Raw genomic sequence first — 18,764 nt, 5'->3', positions numbered from 1 at the left:
TGTCTGGTGCTGGCATCTGCCCAGTGCCACCACAAGGATAACAATAGATGGAAGATAACCGTTTCTTTTGCTTCTTTTAGCAGAATTTCAGCAATGACCAAGTAGCCCAACTTTGCTATTGATATTAGAGTCACTTCTACCTCTAACAGAGGTTAAAGCAGATACCCAAAGGCATAGGACCTGAGAGGAGAAGGCATTCAATACATACTCCTGAAAACAGAACTTCTCTAGCAGTAAGATAGAACTCTTTCTCCATCTTGAAGCCTTTCCTGGGGGGACCCAGAGGAAACTTGTCTACTGTTGCCATTTGTATAGTCCTGATGCTTCAAAACCATTTAAATAGGCAAGGCAGTCTGCTCCTGGAAGCCTGGTCCAGCTTTTGCATTTTAGCTGAGGAAACCTGTGTGATGTTATGCACCATATTGTATTGTATGCATGTAAATTGTATTGTATGAATGTAATTGTATGCACTATTATGTAACAATAAAATAGCTTGAGGTGAGGTTTTAAAGAAGAAAGGTAGCTTATTTGATCCCTAATTTTCAAGGCCAGAGGATAGAGCACAGGGGTCACAACATAGTGGGGAGGCAGAAAGGGAAAGGTATGTATGCATGCAGAAGGGATCGAACTGAGCACAAGTCTTGGGTGAGAATTAACTTTAGAGAACTAACCTGCTCAGGGAGACAAGCATTAATCCCTTCCAGGGACCATGTCCCCATGCCAAAACAACCTTCTGCCTCTAAAGGTTTTCTTTCCTAAACATGTCCACACACATTATTAGATGAGCCTAATCACATCTAAACCTTAGCACCAACTGTTAGCAGACCCCCCAGTTCCTAGCCTGTGCAGATGGGCACATTCTCTTCTATCTTATGCCCAGCAGCATCAGCAGACTGGCTCATTCTCATTGTCTACCTCCAGCTGCAAGTGACCCAAGCATTAGCAGAAACCACAGTGGCCCAGGCATAAAGTCAATGTTCCAAAATGTGTTCAGAGTGTGTGCTTTCTGTGGCCTTGGTTTCTTTATCTATAAAATGAGATTGTCATAGTCCCCTAAGATAAGGGTTTTAGAACCCAGGAGAAATCTTTCACAATAGAGCCCAAGGTCACTGCTGGACATGTTCAAAAGCATTTAAGTCTTCAGCTCAGCTTGCAAAAGCAGTAACCACTTAGACAAAAGCAGCAGAGACCTCCTGCCCAGGAATATGGGTGTTCACACAATGTTATTTTTTTTATTATTGTTACCTTTAAATTCATTTTGGTTTCTCATGAGGAAAAGGTTTCAGATGTTTTCATGTGTATGTATGTATGTATGTATGTATGTATGTATGTATGCATGCATGCATGCATATGACATCTGTCCACTTCCTCAGCCAAATCTGTCTTGGGGTTGGCGGGATAAAACAACACTATATGTAGAATGAGAGTATGGCTCTGTAGCAGTGCACCTGCTAAGCATCTTCAAAGGCCCTGGGTTCAAGTCCCCTTGATGCCCAAAACAAATTAAGAAACTCATGATAGAAACTGTACTCAAGTTGCCAATACAGTGAAGTGATGTCACAAATACTGTATGTGAAACACAAGACCAGCATACCAGACACAGGAGACTGCATCCACTACCCTGAGTCTGCACACAGAGACTCGGTGCTTTGGGCTTATTATCTGCTCTGTTGATATTAATGGTCAATCAGTGCTTTAAAAAAAAAGTCCCGTTTTGTTGTGCCAGCGTTTAGTGCTTTTCTTCTTGAGGTCAATGATCTTACAGAACAACCTAGATTTTCTGTCTCCAGCACTGTAGGGTAACTTTGAAGCACACTTTAGGGACTTTTTACTTGGTAGGGTAAAAATCCACCTTTGATTTCTGGCCAAAGAGAGCCTTGCCAACACTTAGCGTTAGGGGAGGAACAGTTAGACACTATACACGACCCACCCTGCCCTGCCAGCCCTTCTTTGTCATGAAATTTGCAATGCTCCAAAACAGACTTTTGCTGCTTCTGGACTTTTCTCAAGTTATTATGACTCTTTAAAAAATCCCATAATTCAATTTACTAAGCACTCTCTTCCATTAAAAAATGGATATAAGAAGGTCAGACATATATACAAAAGCTAAAAATTGGGTTTCAAAGTAGAAAATAAGGAGGTTCTAGACCCTAGGAAGAGTATAGGAAAGAGAGGGGTAGCAAGCAATATTAAGAAAATTCGGGGGTGCAGCTGGGGGAGAAGTATGCCTTTTAATGGACCAGAGCACAGTATAACAGCTATGGTTGACAGCAATTAATTGAATATTTCAAAACAGCTGACAGAGAGGTTTTTTAACATTGCCCACACAAAGAAATGATATTCAGCTGAGCTGATGGATAGGCCAATCACTCTGATATGATCGTTAACATTATGCCCCATAAATATGGACAATTACGTGTCAATTATAGGAATGGCTCAGCAGGCAGAGGAGGACACTGACAAGTGGAGTTCCAGCCCTGGGATTCTCAGAGTGGAAAGTCAGAACAGACTCTTGCAAGTTGTCTTCTGTCTTCCACCCGTGCTAGGACGTGTGTGTGTGTGTGTGTGTGTGTGTGTGTGTGTGTGTGTGCGTGCATGTGTGTGTGTGTGTGTGTGTAACACACATAAGCGCGCACACACACAGAGGCATGCTGTGCATAAAATAAAGTGTAATTATTTGTAAAGTTAATGCACCAAATAGGAGGCTAGAGAGATGTCTTGATGGTTAACAGCACATACTGCTCTTGTAGAGCACCCAGGCTCAGTTCCCAGGACTCACTTTGGGCAGTTCACAAACTCTACAGCTCTGGAGATCCAACATCCTTTTCTGTCCTTTGAAGGCGCTTATACTCATATGTAAGTAACCACCCCCTTCATGTATACATATAAAATATAATAATGAAATCCTTTTAAAAAGCATTAACAATAACCACAATCCAAGATGTTGCGAATTAAGAACGACAGTTGAAGACTTTTTTTTCCCATTGGCCACAGGTTTAACATTGCATGCAAAGCAGCTGCCCACTGGAAAGGAACTTCAAGGGCAGGGGACTGCCCTGTCCCTGCAGATGCTCTGGGGACAAAAGGGGGCTTCTTCAGGGAGCCAGTGCCATTTTAGGGACAGGCCAACTGTGCCTCATTAGGGAATAAAGGTGGGTCCGCTGCCTGCCAGCTGTGGCTGCCATCCAGCTGGCCTGACTTTGTGGTCACTTCTTGTGGGCTGCAGCAGCCCACAGGCACCGAAAGAAAGCGGAAGTAGCCAGTCTCACCATGGAGACGCATTCTAGTTACTCTGCAGTGCCAACTGCTTGTGCTCACAGCCGTTTTGTTCCAAGATGCCTGACTCCCCTAATTGGTTCTGAAACGCTTGCCCGCAGGGAGATGAAAGCCGATGGACAGTTTCCAGGGTCAGTCAAGGTGTGAGCCTACCGACCCCTCGTGGCAAAGCTGTTGGATCCACCGATAGAGAGACAGGAGAACCAGACAGACCATAACTGCCAAGACCTTGCCACGGAGGACACACCACCACACCATAGCAACATGCAAGATGCACACCAGAATGTGAGCTGTGCTCCCAGGGGGCCTTGTTTGAAGCTGTAGCAGCCTTGTTTTGAGATCTTAAGCAACCCGCCTCATCTCTGTTGGGAGGGCCTTGATTTCTTCATCTCTCAAATGTGGAAGTTGGACCAGATGGTCTGCGAGGGCTTATTTTGAACAGAGAGCATCTAATGCTCAATGATTCTAAATGCTAGAATGTCTGTTTTAAGGATGTGCCATTTGTGTGAAAGGGGGGGGGGGAGTCCTATTCATGTATAGCCATGTGACTCAGAATCATGGTCCTCTTCTTAAACACTGCCTGTGCCCAGCCTCTTAGGACTGCATCTATCACTACACAGAGTTCTGTCCTAATAGGCCTGGGTCTACCCCTTCCCTGTGGAAGCCACTCTCAAGGACTCAGCTCTGTCTGCCCTGCAAACTGTTTTCTCCCCTGGTATCCTGGGCTTCTTCTGTCTCTGTTCCTATCAATGTGTCGCCAGGAGCCAAAGTCATCTGTACACATACTAGGCAGGCTCCAGGAGAGCTTGTCATCTAAGAAATGAGCACACACAGTTAGCCCTTTGCATTACACCCCAGACACGGTCCATTTAATGTAGGCACACCCCAACGGTGGTCCTGCACCCCCATGTCCCACATTGCTACAAGCTGGCCTTGAACCCTTCCTAGCTCTCAGCACACCAGTGCACATGCTCTCTGTGGATCCTCCTTTCCTCCTCAGTCCTGACCAGGCCCAGCAGCATCTCCATAGCATGCCATAGTCCGATCCTGAGCATTCTTTGCTTGGTTGTAACATGATGGTCTAGCCTGCGGTCTTCCCCGCAGTTACTCTCCAAGGGTTGCCCTCTGAACTAGCATCACACATGTCCTTTGGGAGATAGCTAAAAATGTAGAGTCCTAGTCTGGCCCCAGCACTAGATCTGTGCCCCCCCCAGACCATTCAGACACCTGTTTATTATTATAAAGCCCCCTTATACATATTCTTGGGAGGTCAAGGATCCCAGGTAGAGAGCACTCTTGGATAGCGAGTACTACTGTCTTCTCCTGGTCCCAGTTCAGGCTTCTAGAAAAGAATGTTCAAATCAGGGGTACTTAGTGGCCCAGCGAGGTGGAGGAAGACTCCATGCAGGGATTGAGTACGCTTGGCATGTGAACTGGACCTCACAGCCATAGAACAACTCAGTGGGGGTGGGGGGGGGGTCCTACAAAGCCTACGTTAAGGAAGGCGACATCCAGGCTCAGGGATCAGAAGAACAAAGTTTTCTATCCCCATATCTCAGAAAAGCTTCCACTGCCAAACTGAAAGGAGGCATATGCCAATCTGGAAAGTGAGTTAGATGTCACTGGTGCCTAACGGCCATCTGGGGAGCTAAAACACCCAAAGGCTCCCCTTACCTTACCGTCATGCACAGATTCACCGTACTTCCCTAGATCCTGCACCTCAGAACTTTCCTGGTAAATCTGGGGCATGGGGGGGGATGCCAGATGGGCAGGAAGAAGTCATGCTTTATATTTAGAAAAAATATAATATATAATATATATAGCAAAAGGAGAATGGTGAAAATGTATAAATAACCCACATTGGCTCTCTTCTCCATCACATGCCTTTAACTACCTGTGTCAGGTGAGCCTTCCCTCTCCAAATATTCCTTCTTCCATCTTTCCACACAACTCCTCACCCCCACCCCTGTCATTTACACCTGGCCCACACCTCCTCTTTCTGCACTTGTCTTGGGCACATGTCCCGTCCTGACACAGGGTCCACGGACCTCCCAGACTCATCAAGTTCTGCCCCGTCTCACAGAGTTTTCAGAATATCCTCTCTGAACTATTAAAGGCATTTCACAACAGACAGAAGGGATAGGTCAAGCATACTTCTGCAGGAGTGGCTCTTACCATGAGTGGGCAGCTGGTCCTTAAGGAGAGTTGCTATGGAAGAGGTGCCAGGGCCGGTCTGAAGCCTCAGCCTCAGGACTGGGCTCCGGGCAACTTGCTCCGCATGGCACCCTCTGGGGAAAGTGTGGCTGAAGCAAGCAGCTGCCTCAGGGTCAGTGCGCTGAGCACCCTGGGGGATGTTCCTGTGGCTTTTCTCATCACTGACATCTCTGTTCTTTCACAAAGAACCCACTACATTGCACAGTTCCTCCCAAATCTGCTCCCGTGCCTGTTGGGAAATCAACAGCCCATGCACGCCTTTCCAGATACAATTTCTAGAGGACTTCCCCTCCCACCCCCGTTCTCAGCTTTAAAAAAATTGGCTGAGGTCAAAGCATACAATGGCCAAGCCTGTGTCACTGACCAGATGACTCCCACCCTGAGGCCTATGAACAAGGGCACCTTTGTCTACTGCATTTTCGGCAGGACTCCCTGAGCCTGCCTTATCCCTGCTGGGAGAAGTTTCAGCCAACTTCTTCCCAAACCTAAGTTAGGGCTCTGACTTGGGCCTGGCTCCAGCTGTGTGAACCCAAGGCCTGATAAAAGCCAGTACGAAAAGAATGGAGAATTTCCAGAAAGAACGATTGTGTGAAACTAATCTCTGGCCTTGGCTTTCCATCTGTGCTCTCTATCATGAAGGGTAGTTAGTGAAAACAGGGCTGGGCCCAAGAGCAACACAGTATCTACCAGTTATATAGGTTAGGTAAGAACCTGGATCCCCAGTGAATCTGATATTCTGTTTAAAAGCTTTCTGGAGGCGGCGGGGGGGGGGGGTCAGCTCTGTGGGGAGAATGCTTGCTGAGCTGGCATGAGAACATAAACTTGGATCCCCAGAGCTCAAAAACAACAAAACAAAACAAAACAACAACAATCAAATACCCACAGTAGACTACATCTATAACCACAGAGGTTCTAGGCAAGACAGAAGACAGAAAGGGAAGCTGGAAGCTCCTGGAAGCTTGTGGGCCAGGTAGCCTGAGGTACGGAAGGACAATCAAGAGATAACATCTCAAAGGAGGTGAAAGGCAAAGACTCGAAGCTGAGCTCATCCTCTGACTTCTACGGGCATGCCATGACACACAGATGGCTGCGTTCACACATGTACACACACACACACACACACACACAAACACATATGTACACACACACACACATATACATACAGATGCACACATAGACAAACAAATGACCACAAGCCTTTTGAAGCCATTGCAGCTCTTAAATCATATATTTCTGTGTTTACTTTCTGTCACAGTCTCTGGGATTTTAGCAGCTGATTGTTTTTTCTGTGCTAAGACTCGTATTCAGGGCCTTCTGCGTGCTTCACGAGCATTCTGCCAAGAAGCTGCTGTCCCTGGCTGGTCTTTTATATAGAATTAAATAACTCAGGTTACCACCCAGCGAGGGAGTTGGAGCAGCATCTCCGTGGTGCTGTCACACTGCTCTGAGATCTCAGGCGAGGCAGGTAGGCTTCAGGGTGTTTTTTCCAGATGTTAAGTGGAGGCACTCGAGTATCTTTCTAAATGGTTGCGGGAATGAAAAGGGGAGATAAAGCGCACTCGGCGCCGTGAGGACTCTGCGTGCACTCCGTAAGGGCTGCAGCCATGTTGTTGCTCTCTCGGTGGCTGAGAGCATAAGAGACAGGCGGCTGTCCCTGAGCACAAGAAAACATCTATATTTGATAATGAAAAGCAAAGAAGCCGAGTGAAAAAACCAGCAGAGGTCGTTCTGCCAAGGTCAGAAGCGTGACCTCTAAGGAGACAAGGAGATGCTTCACATCCCGGAAATGTTAGGAAAATGCAAATCGCAACCACAGGGAGTGGTCACCTGCATCCCTTGGGATTGGCTACATGTTTTTTTTTTTTTAAGAACAAATACTGTGAAGGTGTAGAAAAATTGAAAACCCTTGAGCATTTCTGGTGTAAAATAGTTGTGTTCTTATGAAAAACAGCACAGCTACTTTCTTTAAGACTTAAACAGAGTCAGCATGAGATCCACTCACCCTACTTGTGGGCATATACCCCAAGGAGCTGAAAGCAAGGTTTTGAAGAGCTATTTATACATTCTTGTTCATGACAAAAAGTAGTCCAAGTGTCCAATGATAGATAAATCTATAAACAACAAAGAACAGGTTGTTTAGGGTCTGGGGAAATGGTCTAGTTGTCAATGTAACTGTTACACAGCCACGAGGACCCGAGTTTGGATCCACAGCATTGACATGAAAAGCTGGGCATGGTCACATATGTCTGTAACCTTAGTACTAAGGGAGTAGGGGGCGGGGCATGAGCAGAAGCAGGCAAAACCCCTAAGGCTGCTGGTTAGCCAGTCTAGCCAATCAGAGAGCTCTAGGTGTAAAGACCATATCTCAAAAAGTAAGATGGAGAGCAATTGAAGTAGACACACACACACACACACACACACACGGCATATGCTGTAGTCATGACCTTTAAACTCAGCACTCAATCTGAGTAAGGTACCATTGAGGGAACCCTATATCTCATGTGATTGAATATCTTAATAAATCAAGGGGAATTCTATCTCCATCTCTGATTACTAGAGGCGAAAACACCAGCTCTTGAGATGGAGCAAGAAGAAAGAGTGGAAAGAGGGTAACTGTGCACAGCTGTACACAACTGGAGTGGCCAACAGGAGCAAGGGCTGATATGATAGGGAGGAGGGGCTGAGGGCAGTGGTTCAGTTCCTAGTGAAAAAGAGGCAGGAAGGAGTGAGATGAGGAGATCAATGAGGTCACTGGAGACATAAGATCACCAGAGCTAGGAGACACAGACCTGAGCACAGTGTGCATGCCTGTAATCCCAACACTTGGAGGCTAAGGCAGGAGGATTGTTTCCAGGCCAGCGTGAAATATAGAACAAGCATTGTCCTGATGGTGGTGGCGGCAGCGGCGGTGGTGGTAATAGGGCCACCCTGAAAATCTGAGTTTAGTGTCTGAGGCACAATCTCAAGCAGAGATAACAGACTCCAAGTGTTATCTTTTGACTTCTACAAGTGTCAAGGCATGTGACCATGCCTTTATGAAAGAAAAGAAAACAACAAAAACCCCAGTAAATGTAACTTTAAAAATTAAACAAACTCAGTGACAACAAGAAAAAGCCCTGCGTCTGTCAAGTGGTTGAAATAGGCCACAAGGAGGAGAGCCCTGTCTGGAAGTAGGACCCCACTGGCAGTATAGGAGAGAGGGTTGGTGGGGAACTCAAGCCCTTAGCTTTGTGGCACAAATGCACATAGAGAATCATGGTGCTTCCCTATTCTTCGAAGTGGGCTCTACCCTCTGCTGCTAAAAGCAAAATTGCACTTGGACATGTATGGAAACACCTTTTCCAGTTCTTCAAGTATCATGGAATCGCAATGACCCTGGAAGCTTCTTAAGTACCATCTTGGCTCTGTGTTACACAGAGAAGCAGATACATTCTCAAGCAACAGCACACCACTGACCACACAGAGACATGGCTGACCCTGCGAATCCAATATGGCCACCAGCTCACAGACAGATATCTCTCTGGGCCTCTGTAAAGCAGGACACATGTTCTGACCTGGGATAAGCAGAACACATTAGCCCTGAAGACTTTATCCTTCAGGATTCTCCTCAGCTAATCTCTCAGGATCTGAAAGACTCTGGTGTAATGTGGTTATGCATAACAGGGTAATGGATTCTGAGTTTCGTCTGGGAAATCACTTGAGTTTTATTAATGGTCCTCTTCTCTTAAAGGTTGATGGTGAGAAACAAAGTAATGAGCTCTCTCCATTTGGCACCTGTAATCATGGAGATGTCTACATTCAGGGCCACAGGTATAGAGGAGAGACAGCAGGGAACTAGTGATTCAAAAGCAAAAGACTGGCAATCATTTCCATAGAGGCTGATAGTTGAAAATTATCAAGTGAAGTAGGCCACTTAGCTCCCGTCTTCTGCAGGATGAATCGTGTTGTGTTATAAGGATAATTAATAAGGAACATCTGGCCATGGATGACTCACTTTTCATAAATGCTTCATAGTCATGAGGGGAGAAATTATTCACCCTCATAGTACAGCCTCCAGGGTAGAGGGTCATAGGCACCCCCTCCTTCACAGGTGGTCCCTGGGTTACATGATCAATCACATGTAATAGTTACTGGTTACCTTTTCCTGCTTCTGCAGAAGATGGAGGCACTATGAGAGTAGTGCCTGATTCGTAAAATTTGTAAGATAAAGAGAAGTCACAAATTGGGGTGGGGAGCGGGGGAGAGAAACAGCTTTTAAGGCAGACCGTAGCCATGCCAAAGGGCTTAGTCTGTAGACAATAAGCGCTTTCAGAGTCCAGGGAGGGCGGGATCACTGTGGCCGGAGGATGAAGAGAGGCTTCTGAAAAGATAAAGAATTTGCCCCACAGCGGGGATGAAAAGGAAGAGCCTAATCCAAGTGCCAGGGACGTGATGTAAGAAGCACGAAGCAGCTGGGCAGCCAATGAAATGAGGGCAGTGGGAGAAAGTGAAGTTGATACCAGGGAGAACAGGAAAAAGCCAACACCACAAACTTAGGGGTCCAAGCAATGGTGGGAACTGATTTGGGGTTGAGGCATGGAGACTCTAGATCCAAGTTCAAAGGGCATTGGCATAAATTGAAGGCAGCCCACCTGCAGTGTTCCACATGGGCAGTGGAGGTCAGTCTGGCCCTGGACAGCAGCTGGTGGCATGTGGAAAGAGTAGCTAAATCCTATAGGTGGATTTGGGATTCATAAGGTAAGATTCGGGGAGCCGAACTTGAGACGTGGGAGAACAGAACCTTTTTAGACCCATGCTCTTTGAATCTTCCTTCCTGCCCCTTCTATTGGTGTGCACTATTCCCTAGCCCTTCTCCAAGAGGCAACAACCAGGTCTCTATCCCATCTTCCTCCCTCCTCACGCAGGCCCAACATTCAGGGGCTAAAGGGGACTTAGCACATTCCAGATTTAAGAGCGTCTCGAAAATCAGCTCCCCGATACCCAGAGGGTGTGGCCCCTGCTTCTCTTAGAAAGAGGAGGGTGGATGAGAAACTGATTTGAGGCCCAGGAGGGGTGGTAAGTCCTGAGCTCAAAGAGGAGATACCAATGAACAGAAAACAAAACAAAACAAAAAACAAAAAACAACAAAAAAACAGCCACAAGGAGTAGCAGGCTCCAGGCCTACGGGTGTGAGTGCAGGGCAGAGATTGAGGGACAAGAAACCAAGTTTCTGTATGTAGCATATGGAAGGTTCTAGGCATCCACATCACAGAAGATTCCCAGTGCTGAGTCAATATATCAGAAATGGCGTTCAGTCTTAAAAGCCCGGATAACTTGGAGATATGGCTCAGTGGGTAAAGGAGACTGCTACCGAGTCCAATTACCTAAATTAGATCCCATCTACTGATGGTCCTACAAGGTTTCTCTGCTCAGTGACTCCCAACTTCATTCATGCTTAGTCTGCTGTAACATCTTGTGACACCCCTGTGCCATAGCAGCATTGATTTATTAAAGCAACAACAACAACAACAAAACAACAACAACAACAACAACAGCAGCAACAGCAACAGTGTTGGGCTTGGAAGCTCAGGTCATGTACTCACTAGGTATGTCTTCTATCACTGAGCCACACCATCGGCCCACTCCACATTTTTAAATTTATAGCCAACTTAAATTTAACCTAGGTCAAAGTAATAACATCTAAGAAATCATGGATACGACTGGTGGTTTTATATTTCCCAATTACACATAACAATAGCTACAACTTAAAAGCTGTCGTGGCTATGCGATCTAAAATTACCCCACGGATCCTTCGCTGTAAACTCGATACGTGTTAGGAAACACTCAGGTTGCACAGAATTGGCGCATCTAGAGAGCGGTCTCGGGCTGCTTTTGTAATCCCGGAAAGCTGAACTTGAATTCCCTGCAGATGCGGAGGTCTGAATCACTATGGGGAAGTAAAGACGAGATGATAAAAATGCAAGTGGGGCCCGTGGTGAAGGCCCTGAAGTTGTTCCGGGAATGCCTGTCAACCTCACCGGATCTCTCCTAGGTTAGCAAGTAGAAGAAAAGAAATAAGGAAACACGTACTCCATCTTGGAGGAAACAAAGGCAGAAAGAGAAACCACTCAAGAACCACTAGGTCAGCAGAGATGTAGAGAAAGATGTCTTCCAGAACAAGGATCCCCTGAGTGCAGATGTGTGTTAGGCCCTCGTCAGTCCTGTTTCTAAACCAAGGGATAGGGTTTTCAATGATCTGATCCCTCCCTGAGTTGTCAGCCCCCTGGGCACACAGGACCTACCCTTCCCTTTATACCGACCATCTGATGCCCAGAATTGCCCAGCAGGAGCAGCGAGCGCAGTGAGATTCAAGGTGCTTGGGCAGGTTGCTCACCTGTTCTGAAAGCCAAGGGGAAACTGGGAACTGGACAGAGGAGCATGTGTGTTATAGAAACCATGGGTCAGCCACAAGTAAGGAACCTTCCAGCAATGGGAAAATGGCTCAGAGGTCAATAGGAGTCCATGTGTTCTGGACAGAGGTACATGCCACCGGTCTTTGTCCAAGGATGAGAACAGAGGAGGCTGGCACGGTGGGAGAGGCAACTCCAAATGAGGAAATGCCAAGCTGAAAGCTTAACGGAAGAGCTCATCTCAGAAAATAATTCAGAAGCAACTCGGGGCACTGTCAGAAGTCGCGACCTCTGAAAGGGGAACAGAAAGTGTGGAAAAACACAGCTGAGATCAAAGGGGCGGCCAAAAGATGAAAATGGGTGAGTTGGGCCTCACGACCGGAACCTGCTCGCTCACATCTACATCCGTGGAGCACTGGAGGAGTGCCAATATCAAACTATGAATCTTGGAACTAAGCCCATGCTAGGGATTTCAGAAGGTAGAAGCAGGGGGATTAGAAACCCAGAGTCATCTTCAGCTATACTGTGAGTTCAGAAGCCCTCGTCTCGAAAAAAGACAAGGAACAAACAAAAGAATTAACATAGCCGGGACTGCTGTTCAGGTGACAGAGCTTCTGCTTAGCAGGTGCTGTCCTGAGTCTGTGTCCCAGCCTCACGTAAGCTATGTATGGTGGCACACACCTATAATCCCAGCACTCAGCCAATAATCCTACCACTCAGGGGGTAGACTCATAAGAATCAAAAATTCAAGGTCATCCTTAAGTATATTTAAAGTTACATTATGTTTTCACCAATCTGCAAACGGGAGCCTCTTTCCCAAAACTCTGCAATCACAGACATACCCAGCGTGCTGTGCTCACACCTCACTCATGACAGAAACAGGAAGGCTTGTCTTAGGCATGCAAGGGAAGACACCACCCACTTAACCTCCAGGCACTGAGAGATAAATCTACCTCAGGAAGGTGATTATGGTGAAGCCTCAATTCAAGAGTGAGTCATTTCTTGTTCTGTGTAGATAGTGAGCTGTGCTGTGTGGCAGATTTTCCACCTCAGGGATAACTCCCATGCCTTCACTCTCAACATCCTTTCTTAACTGATCCGACTCAGAACCAGATCACGGTTAACGGGAGACCGTACTTCAATGATCACTTGATTCCATCTCACCATTTTACAGATGAGGAAACTGAGGGCCAGAGACTAGGAATGAACACCAACCCTTGCCAGTCTCAGGACAGAGCATCCTTTGGCTGCCCTGAACTTTGATGTGAACATTCCAACCTAATGGGGCTACAGAATGAGCTTGTGGTCAGCAGCGGAGGCCAAAACCCATGAGGACCTTGGCACTCCTCAGGGAAAGGTGATGCTGACAGCCACTTCCCATTTGTCTGTGGTCAGAGAGCCCTGTGGAGGAAGAGGCCCAGGGAGGAAACATCTGTGAACACAGAGTGAAATCATGAGTCCACTTGATTTTCCCTTTTGTGAGTTCTTTTCAGTCTATCTTCCCTCCCCCTCAAACACAAAGCTCTAGCCAAACAAGAGGGCCTGGAAGATTCCAGGGGCTTCTGGAAAGATCCTACAGAGAATTCCAACACAAGATCTTCATGATTGTACTGGCTTGGGGCAGAAGTACAAACCAAGCAGAAGTCCCATGAAACACCCACCTGCCCCCAGATATCTGCCTGCCTCAAACCCAGCTTCTGGTCTCCAGCAAGTCACAGGGGAAGCACACACTAGAGTTCCAATCACATTCTATTAGTTGTATAAGCTTAGAAAATCCCATGTGAAATTGTCTTTTTATTCTCCCCAGAATGTAATAATGAGAAAACAAGCCAGCATGGTGGGACATGATAGACCCAGCCCTCAGAAGGCTGAGACCCTGAGACCATGAGTCTGAGGCCATCTTGGACTATATACAGTAATCCCCTCTATCCTAGAGAAGTTTCAGAGTCAGTCAGAGGGCAGAAACTCTGAAAGAAATGAATCTGCTTTGTGATACTTTCTACCACCTGTTAGGTCTCTAGATAACCTTTCGAGCTGCCATCAGCTGAGGGAACTGAGACTCATTTGATGCTACCCAGGCTGCCCCAATAGGCTATGTGGAACCCCCCAGGGCAACACTGACTAACTTTCCTGACACTGAGCAGGTTGACAGAAGGAGCAGGAGGAAGGACACAGAAATGACAAGACTGGAATTCAGGGGCCCATCGGCCTATGACTCTCAGACACACGGAGATCCCAGACCGGTGATGGCTGAGCCCACTTGGTTTTTCCTTTTGCAAATCCTCAGCTATTTCTCTAGCATTGAGGCTCAAAGTCCTAGCCAGACAAGACAGCCTGGAAGACTGCCTTGTGAGATTTCCAGCACCAGGTATGCACAGGCTATTCCGGGACCTCGAACAAGACCTGCAGACTATTATGCAAGGCCCTGCCACCCTTCCTGAAATGACCCCCATGCAGGCGCTTTTCTCCAAAGAGATGGGCTGAATAAGGAGACACAGGGATCAAAGTTTCCCATCTCCCATTTCCCACCCTTGGCTATCTTCAATCAGTTCTTGCCATGAGATCTAATGTTTGTAGCCCCCTAGAGGCAGCACTGTTAGAGGTCAGGAAGCTTGACATATACAATCTTATTTGGCTCCTACAGAAACCTTAGGGGAATTGCTTCTTATTTTCATTTCATAGCGTGCTTTGAACCTGGAGTTCTGTCTCCTAGACTAGTGCTGATTTCTCCTCACCCCAGGCTGCCTCTGAGTCCATGTATTGAACCTCTGCTAACTCCCAAGGTAAACACCCTAGTTTGTAGAGGAAGCCAGGCAGCCAGCTCCCTCATTATCCATTTGACCCAGGGAAGGCAATGGTGATTGCTAGTAGGAGGCTTGTTAGCTGGGGAGAGAGGAACCAGCAGGGGAAAGTGGATTGTTAAGTGGGTAAGTAACAAAATCACAGCATATACATTCCCACAAAAAAAGAACTCTTACCAGCATCCAGGGGTGAACCCGAATCCCAGAAGGCCACTGGGTGCAAGCATTTTTGTTTGGGGTCTGACAACTGGGAGCTCTAGCAGGCAGCTTCTACCCATTGACCAAAGTCAGAGGCAGAGACAGCTAGAGACTAGGCTCCTACACTCTCTAATCATGGGAGCCTCTTCCTCTCTGCACTGAAGTTTGGAAGCTTAGAAGGGGAATGTCTCCTGGGAGGTGTGCTCCACCCTGCTTAACTTCTCCAGCCATTGTTCCTCTGGTTTGAGTGACCTGGGATGAGCACTTGCCCACTACTTCCTGGCATAAAAAGAGAGTTCCATTCAAATCTGTCTCCAGACACAGATGTGCATAAGAAATGCACAAGCCTGAGTTGTAGCTCAGTTGATGGAGTGCCTGCACAGCATACATGAAGACCTAGGGTTAACTCTAGAACTTATAAACTAGGCATGGCGCTACATAGAGATACACATAGAGTTCCGGCACTCAGGAGGTAAAGGCAGATGGATCAAGGAGTTCAAGTTGATCCCAGGTTCACAGAATGAGTTTGAGGTAAGCATGAACTACACAAAACCCTGCGTACATGGAGGGAAGATGGGGTAGGAGGCAGGGTGCCAGGGTGCAGCGTGCAGGGTGCAGGGTGCAGGGTGCAGGGTGCAGGGGACAAGATAAATAGGTTTCTTCCCAAACTCTGAACAGTGCCTGTCAACTTATCTAGCATGTGGACCTCATTTGTTTCCTGGAATGGCCTGTGCACCAAGAGCAAGAGGAGGGAGGGAGGGAGAGAGAGAGGGGGAGAGAGAGAGAGAGAGAGAGAGAGAGAGAGAGAGAGAGAGAGAGAGAACCTCTAATAATCTAGAAGGTAGAGACTGCACTGCCCATGTGACAGTCTGTCTCACAATGGAGGGCTCTTACACATTTAATCCCCAGACCAGTTCACCAAAGCACATAGAAAAATGGGCTAGGGACACAAGGTCATCGGTTCTGGAAGGCAAACTTCTCAAGGACCTTGGGTCAATTCTCCAAGTACGCCATTTGGGAAAGGCTCACACAGACTGTCTACTGAAGCAATCAAAGCCCTTAGCCAGAGAGGTGGCTGGAGTGACCCAGTGATTGTGAAATGTTATCTGAGCATCCAGTGTAAGATTCGAAATCAACCTGTGGTTGAACATTGCCTGGATGTTATAAAGAGCTGATAGCACACAGGGCAGAGATGGCATACACTTTTACTCTCAGCACTTGGGAAGGAAGAGGCATGCGGATCTCTGTGAGTTTGAGGCCAGCCTGGTCTACAGAGATAGGTCCAGGATGGCCAGGGCTACACAAAGAAATCCTGTCTTTGAAACAAACAAACAAAAAACCAAAACAAACAAACAAAAAGGATTGGCATCAGATTTTCATCTGAAGGCCTTCCAGCTCCTCTGAATGCTTGGTTATCCTTGATAAGATTGAGCAGCCTACCTGGTCCTTCACAATGAGACGCACTTCTCTGGCTGTGTTACTAGGGCTACACACTGCTGGTCCTATGGGAAGGCAGCCAAGTGACTGTCTTTAAGGGTAAGCTGGAGATGCCAATTGTGTTTGTTTTGTTTTGTTTTGTTAAGTTGGAATACACCCCTAAGAGCTTTCACATTAGAAACTTGATACCCAACACAACAATGCTCAGAGCTGGGACCTTTAAGTGCTAATTAGGTCATGAGGGCCCAGACTTCATGGACAGATTAATGTTGCTATCAGAAGTGGGTTAGTTACTGAAAGGTTGGGCTTGTTAACAAAACAGGACTGGCCTCCTCTTGCATATCACTCTTAAACTATATTGCCTTTCTGCCTTCTGCTATGGGAGGACACCCTAAGAAGTCCACAAACCAGAAGCTGCTGCTATGGTTTGGGTTTCCCTAACCCTACAACTATGTAGCAAGTAATTTTCTAGACTTTGTAACTTACTTACTCCGCTGTGTTGTATTAGAGAGACACAAAGCCGGCTAAGACATCCACCAGCATTACATCAGTGAATCTACAGGTAGATGGAATACTCCGTTGTCATCCAAAAAGGGATTAAGGGGCTGGACGGGTGGCTCAGTGATTAAGAGTACATACTGCTCTTCCAGAGGATTTGAGTTCCATTCCTAGCACCCACATTACGCAGCTCACAAATCCTTGTAACTCCAGCTCCTTGGGATCTGACACCCTCTTCTGGCCTCCAAGAGGAACTGCAGTCAAGTGCACAATCCCATGCTGGACAGACACCAACAATACTTGCTGTGGATATGGGTACACACACACACACACACACACACACACACAGAGAGAGAGAGAGAGAGAGAGAGAGAGAGAGAGAGAGAGAGAGAGAGAGAGACAGACAGACAGACAGACAGAGAGACAGACAGAGAGAGAGACAGACAGAGATAGAGACAGAGACATAGAGACACAGAGACAGAGACAGAGACAAAAACAGAGACAGAGACAGAGGAAGAGACAGACAGACAGACAGACACAGAGACAGACAGGTAGATGGATGGACAGATGGACAGATAATGATCATATACTGGCCTCAAGGATGCTGATCAGCAGAGGTGGTGGGAACTTGAGGCAAATGGGAAAGCACCCCGGAGAGTCAGCTGCAGCATGTCAGAGCCCCACTGGACAGCAGGCTGGGTGTAACCACACAGTGTCTCATTTTTGCGGGAGAAGCTGGAACTCTGAATTTTCATGTGCGAAAAGTGCTGATTTTAAGATGTTGGTAACACAAAAGTATTTCAATGAAACTGTGTGTGTGTCATGGGAAACAAAAGACCAAAAGTACAATGAAGCCACACATCTCACTGTTCTGCCCTTGAGTTTTGCCCACTGGCTACCAGCTGGGCCTGCTGCTTGAATCTGCTGCCCATCTGCATACCCTGTCATTTGAAGAGATGATTTTGGTTTTTAAAGAGCTCAGTACCACTTCCCCACGCTGTCGGCAACAGATCTGCCCATGTCATCCAGTTTTCTAGCCAGGACCTCTTACCACTGATCCTAGTGGGTGCAGCTGAATGCTTGTTTCTGGGCTATCAGTTGGGGTACTTTCCAAGAATGGCACATATGTGGACAACTCCCTGCCCACCCCTGAGCCTTGTCCCCAGTCTGGTCTAACCTTTCCTCTCTCACCCATCAGCTGAAGATAATGTTCAGCAAGGTAGGTGTGTGAAGATGCCAAACTAGGGTAAATATATGAGCCTGGGTGAGGGCAGATGCATGGAGAGATGACATTCACCATAAAAGACCAGAGTCACATGAGGGGAAAGAGAAAGCCAGCACTTGGGGTACAGAGTCTAGTGGGAGGGAGGTTGGATTAAACTCTCCCAGGAGGAATGAGGAATTCTCTCCTGCAGGCCTCAGGGGCACAGGAATGAGTGTCCCAGGGCCTAGAGTGACAGTGACAGAAATCTCTATGGGTGTGGGTCACAAGATGTCTTCCCTAGGGATGTTGTCTGGACCAGTCCTGTGGGCCTGGGCACTGAAGGTGTTATTCTTGCTTGTAGGTCCAAGAGAACAAATAGCTACACTGCTATCATCAGACTAGCCACCACCCAACTGGGCAGCTTGACCCTGTCTTTGCTTCTAGACAGTGCTACACACTGACCCTACCCAAGCCTACACTTGGAAAGAGAATCCACAGACATTTTGGAGGGAGCCTGGGCTCATTTGGTCACTACTCCACTGGAGGCCAGCAGCTTCCAAACTTTTGTTTCTTTTGAAAAGTGCTAAGTGACAAAAGAAACCATATTTCCCTTCATGAACTAAAATATACACCAACTCTTGCTACACACAAGCACAGGGACATTTTGCTTTTCATCCTAGACACTCACTAACATGCAATGTATGGCTTGAGCCTCAAAGTTTAAGATGCACAGATTCCCCAGAGACA

General features: G+C 47.0%; 1 protein-coding gene across 6 annotated transcripts in view; it reads right to left on the bottom strand.

The window, feature by feature from the left end:
* The window catches only part of Gas7 (growth arrest specific 7), a 230,555-nt gene that overhangs the window by 93,570 nt on the left and 118,221 nt on the right, over nucleotides 1-18,764 (bottom strand). Inside the window, exon 1 of one of the 6 annotated variants that reach the window (XM_006246829.5) lies at nucleotides 5,452-6,010. Coding sequence (XP_006246891.1) covers nucleotides 5,452-5,454 — 3 coding nt within the window. The 5' untranslated portion in view covers nucleotides 5,455-6,010. 6 annotated transcript variants of the gene reach the window in all.

Source organism: Rattus norvegicus, chromosome 10 (genome assembly GCF_036323735.1).
Source record: "Rattus norvegicus strain BN/NHsdMcwi chromosome 10, GRCr8, whole genome shotgun sequence".
NCBI classification, from domain to species: Eukaryota; Metazoa; Chordata; class Mammalia; order Rodentia; family Muridae; genus Rattus; species Rattus norvegicus.
Note: the sequence above shows the minus strand (reverse complement) of the source record. Positions and strands in the feature narration are given on the sequence as shown.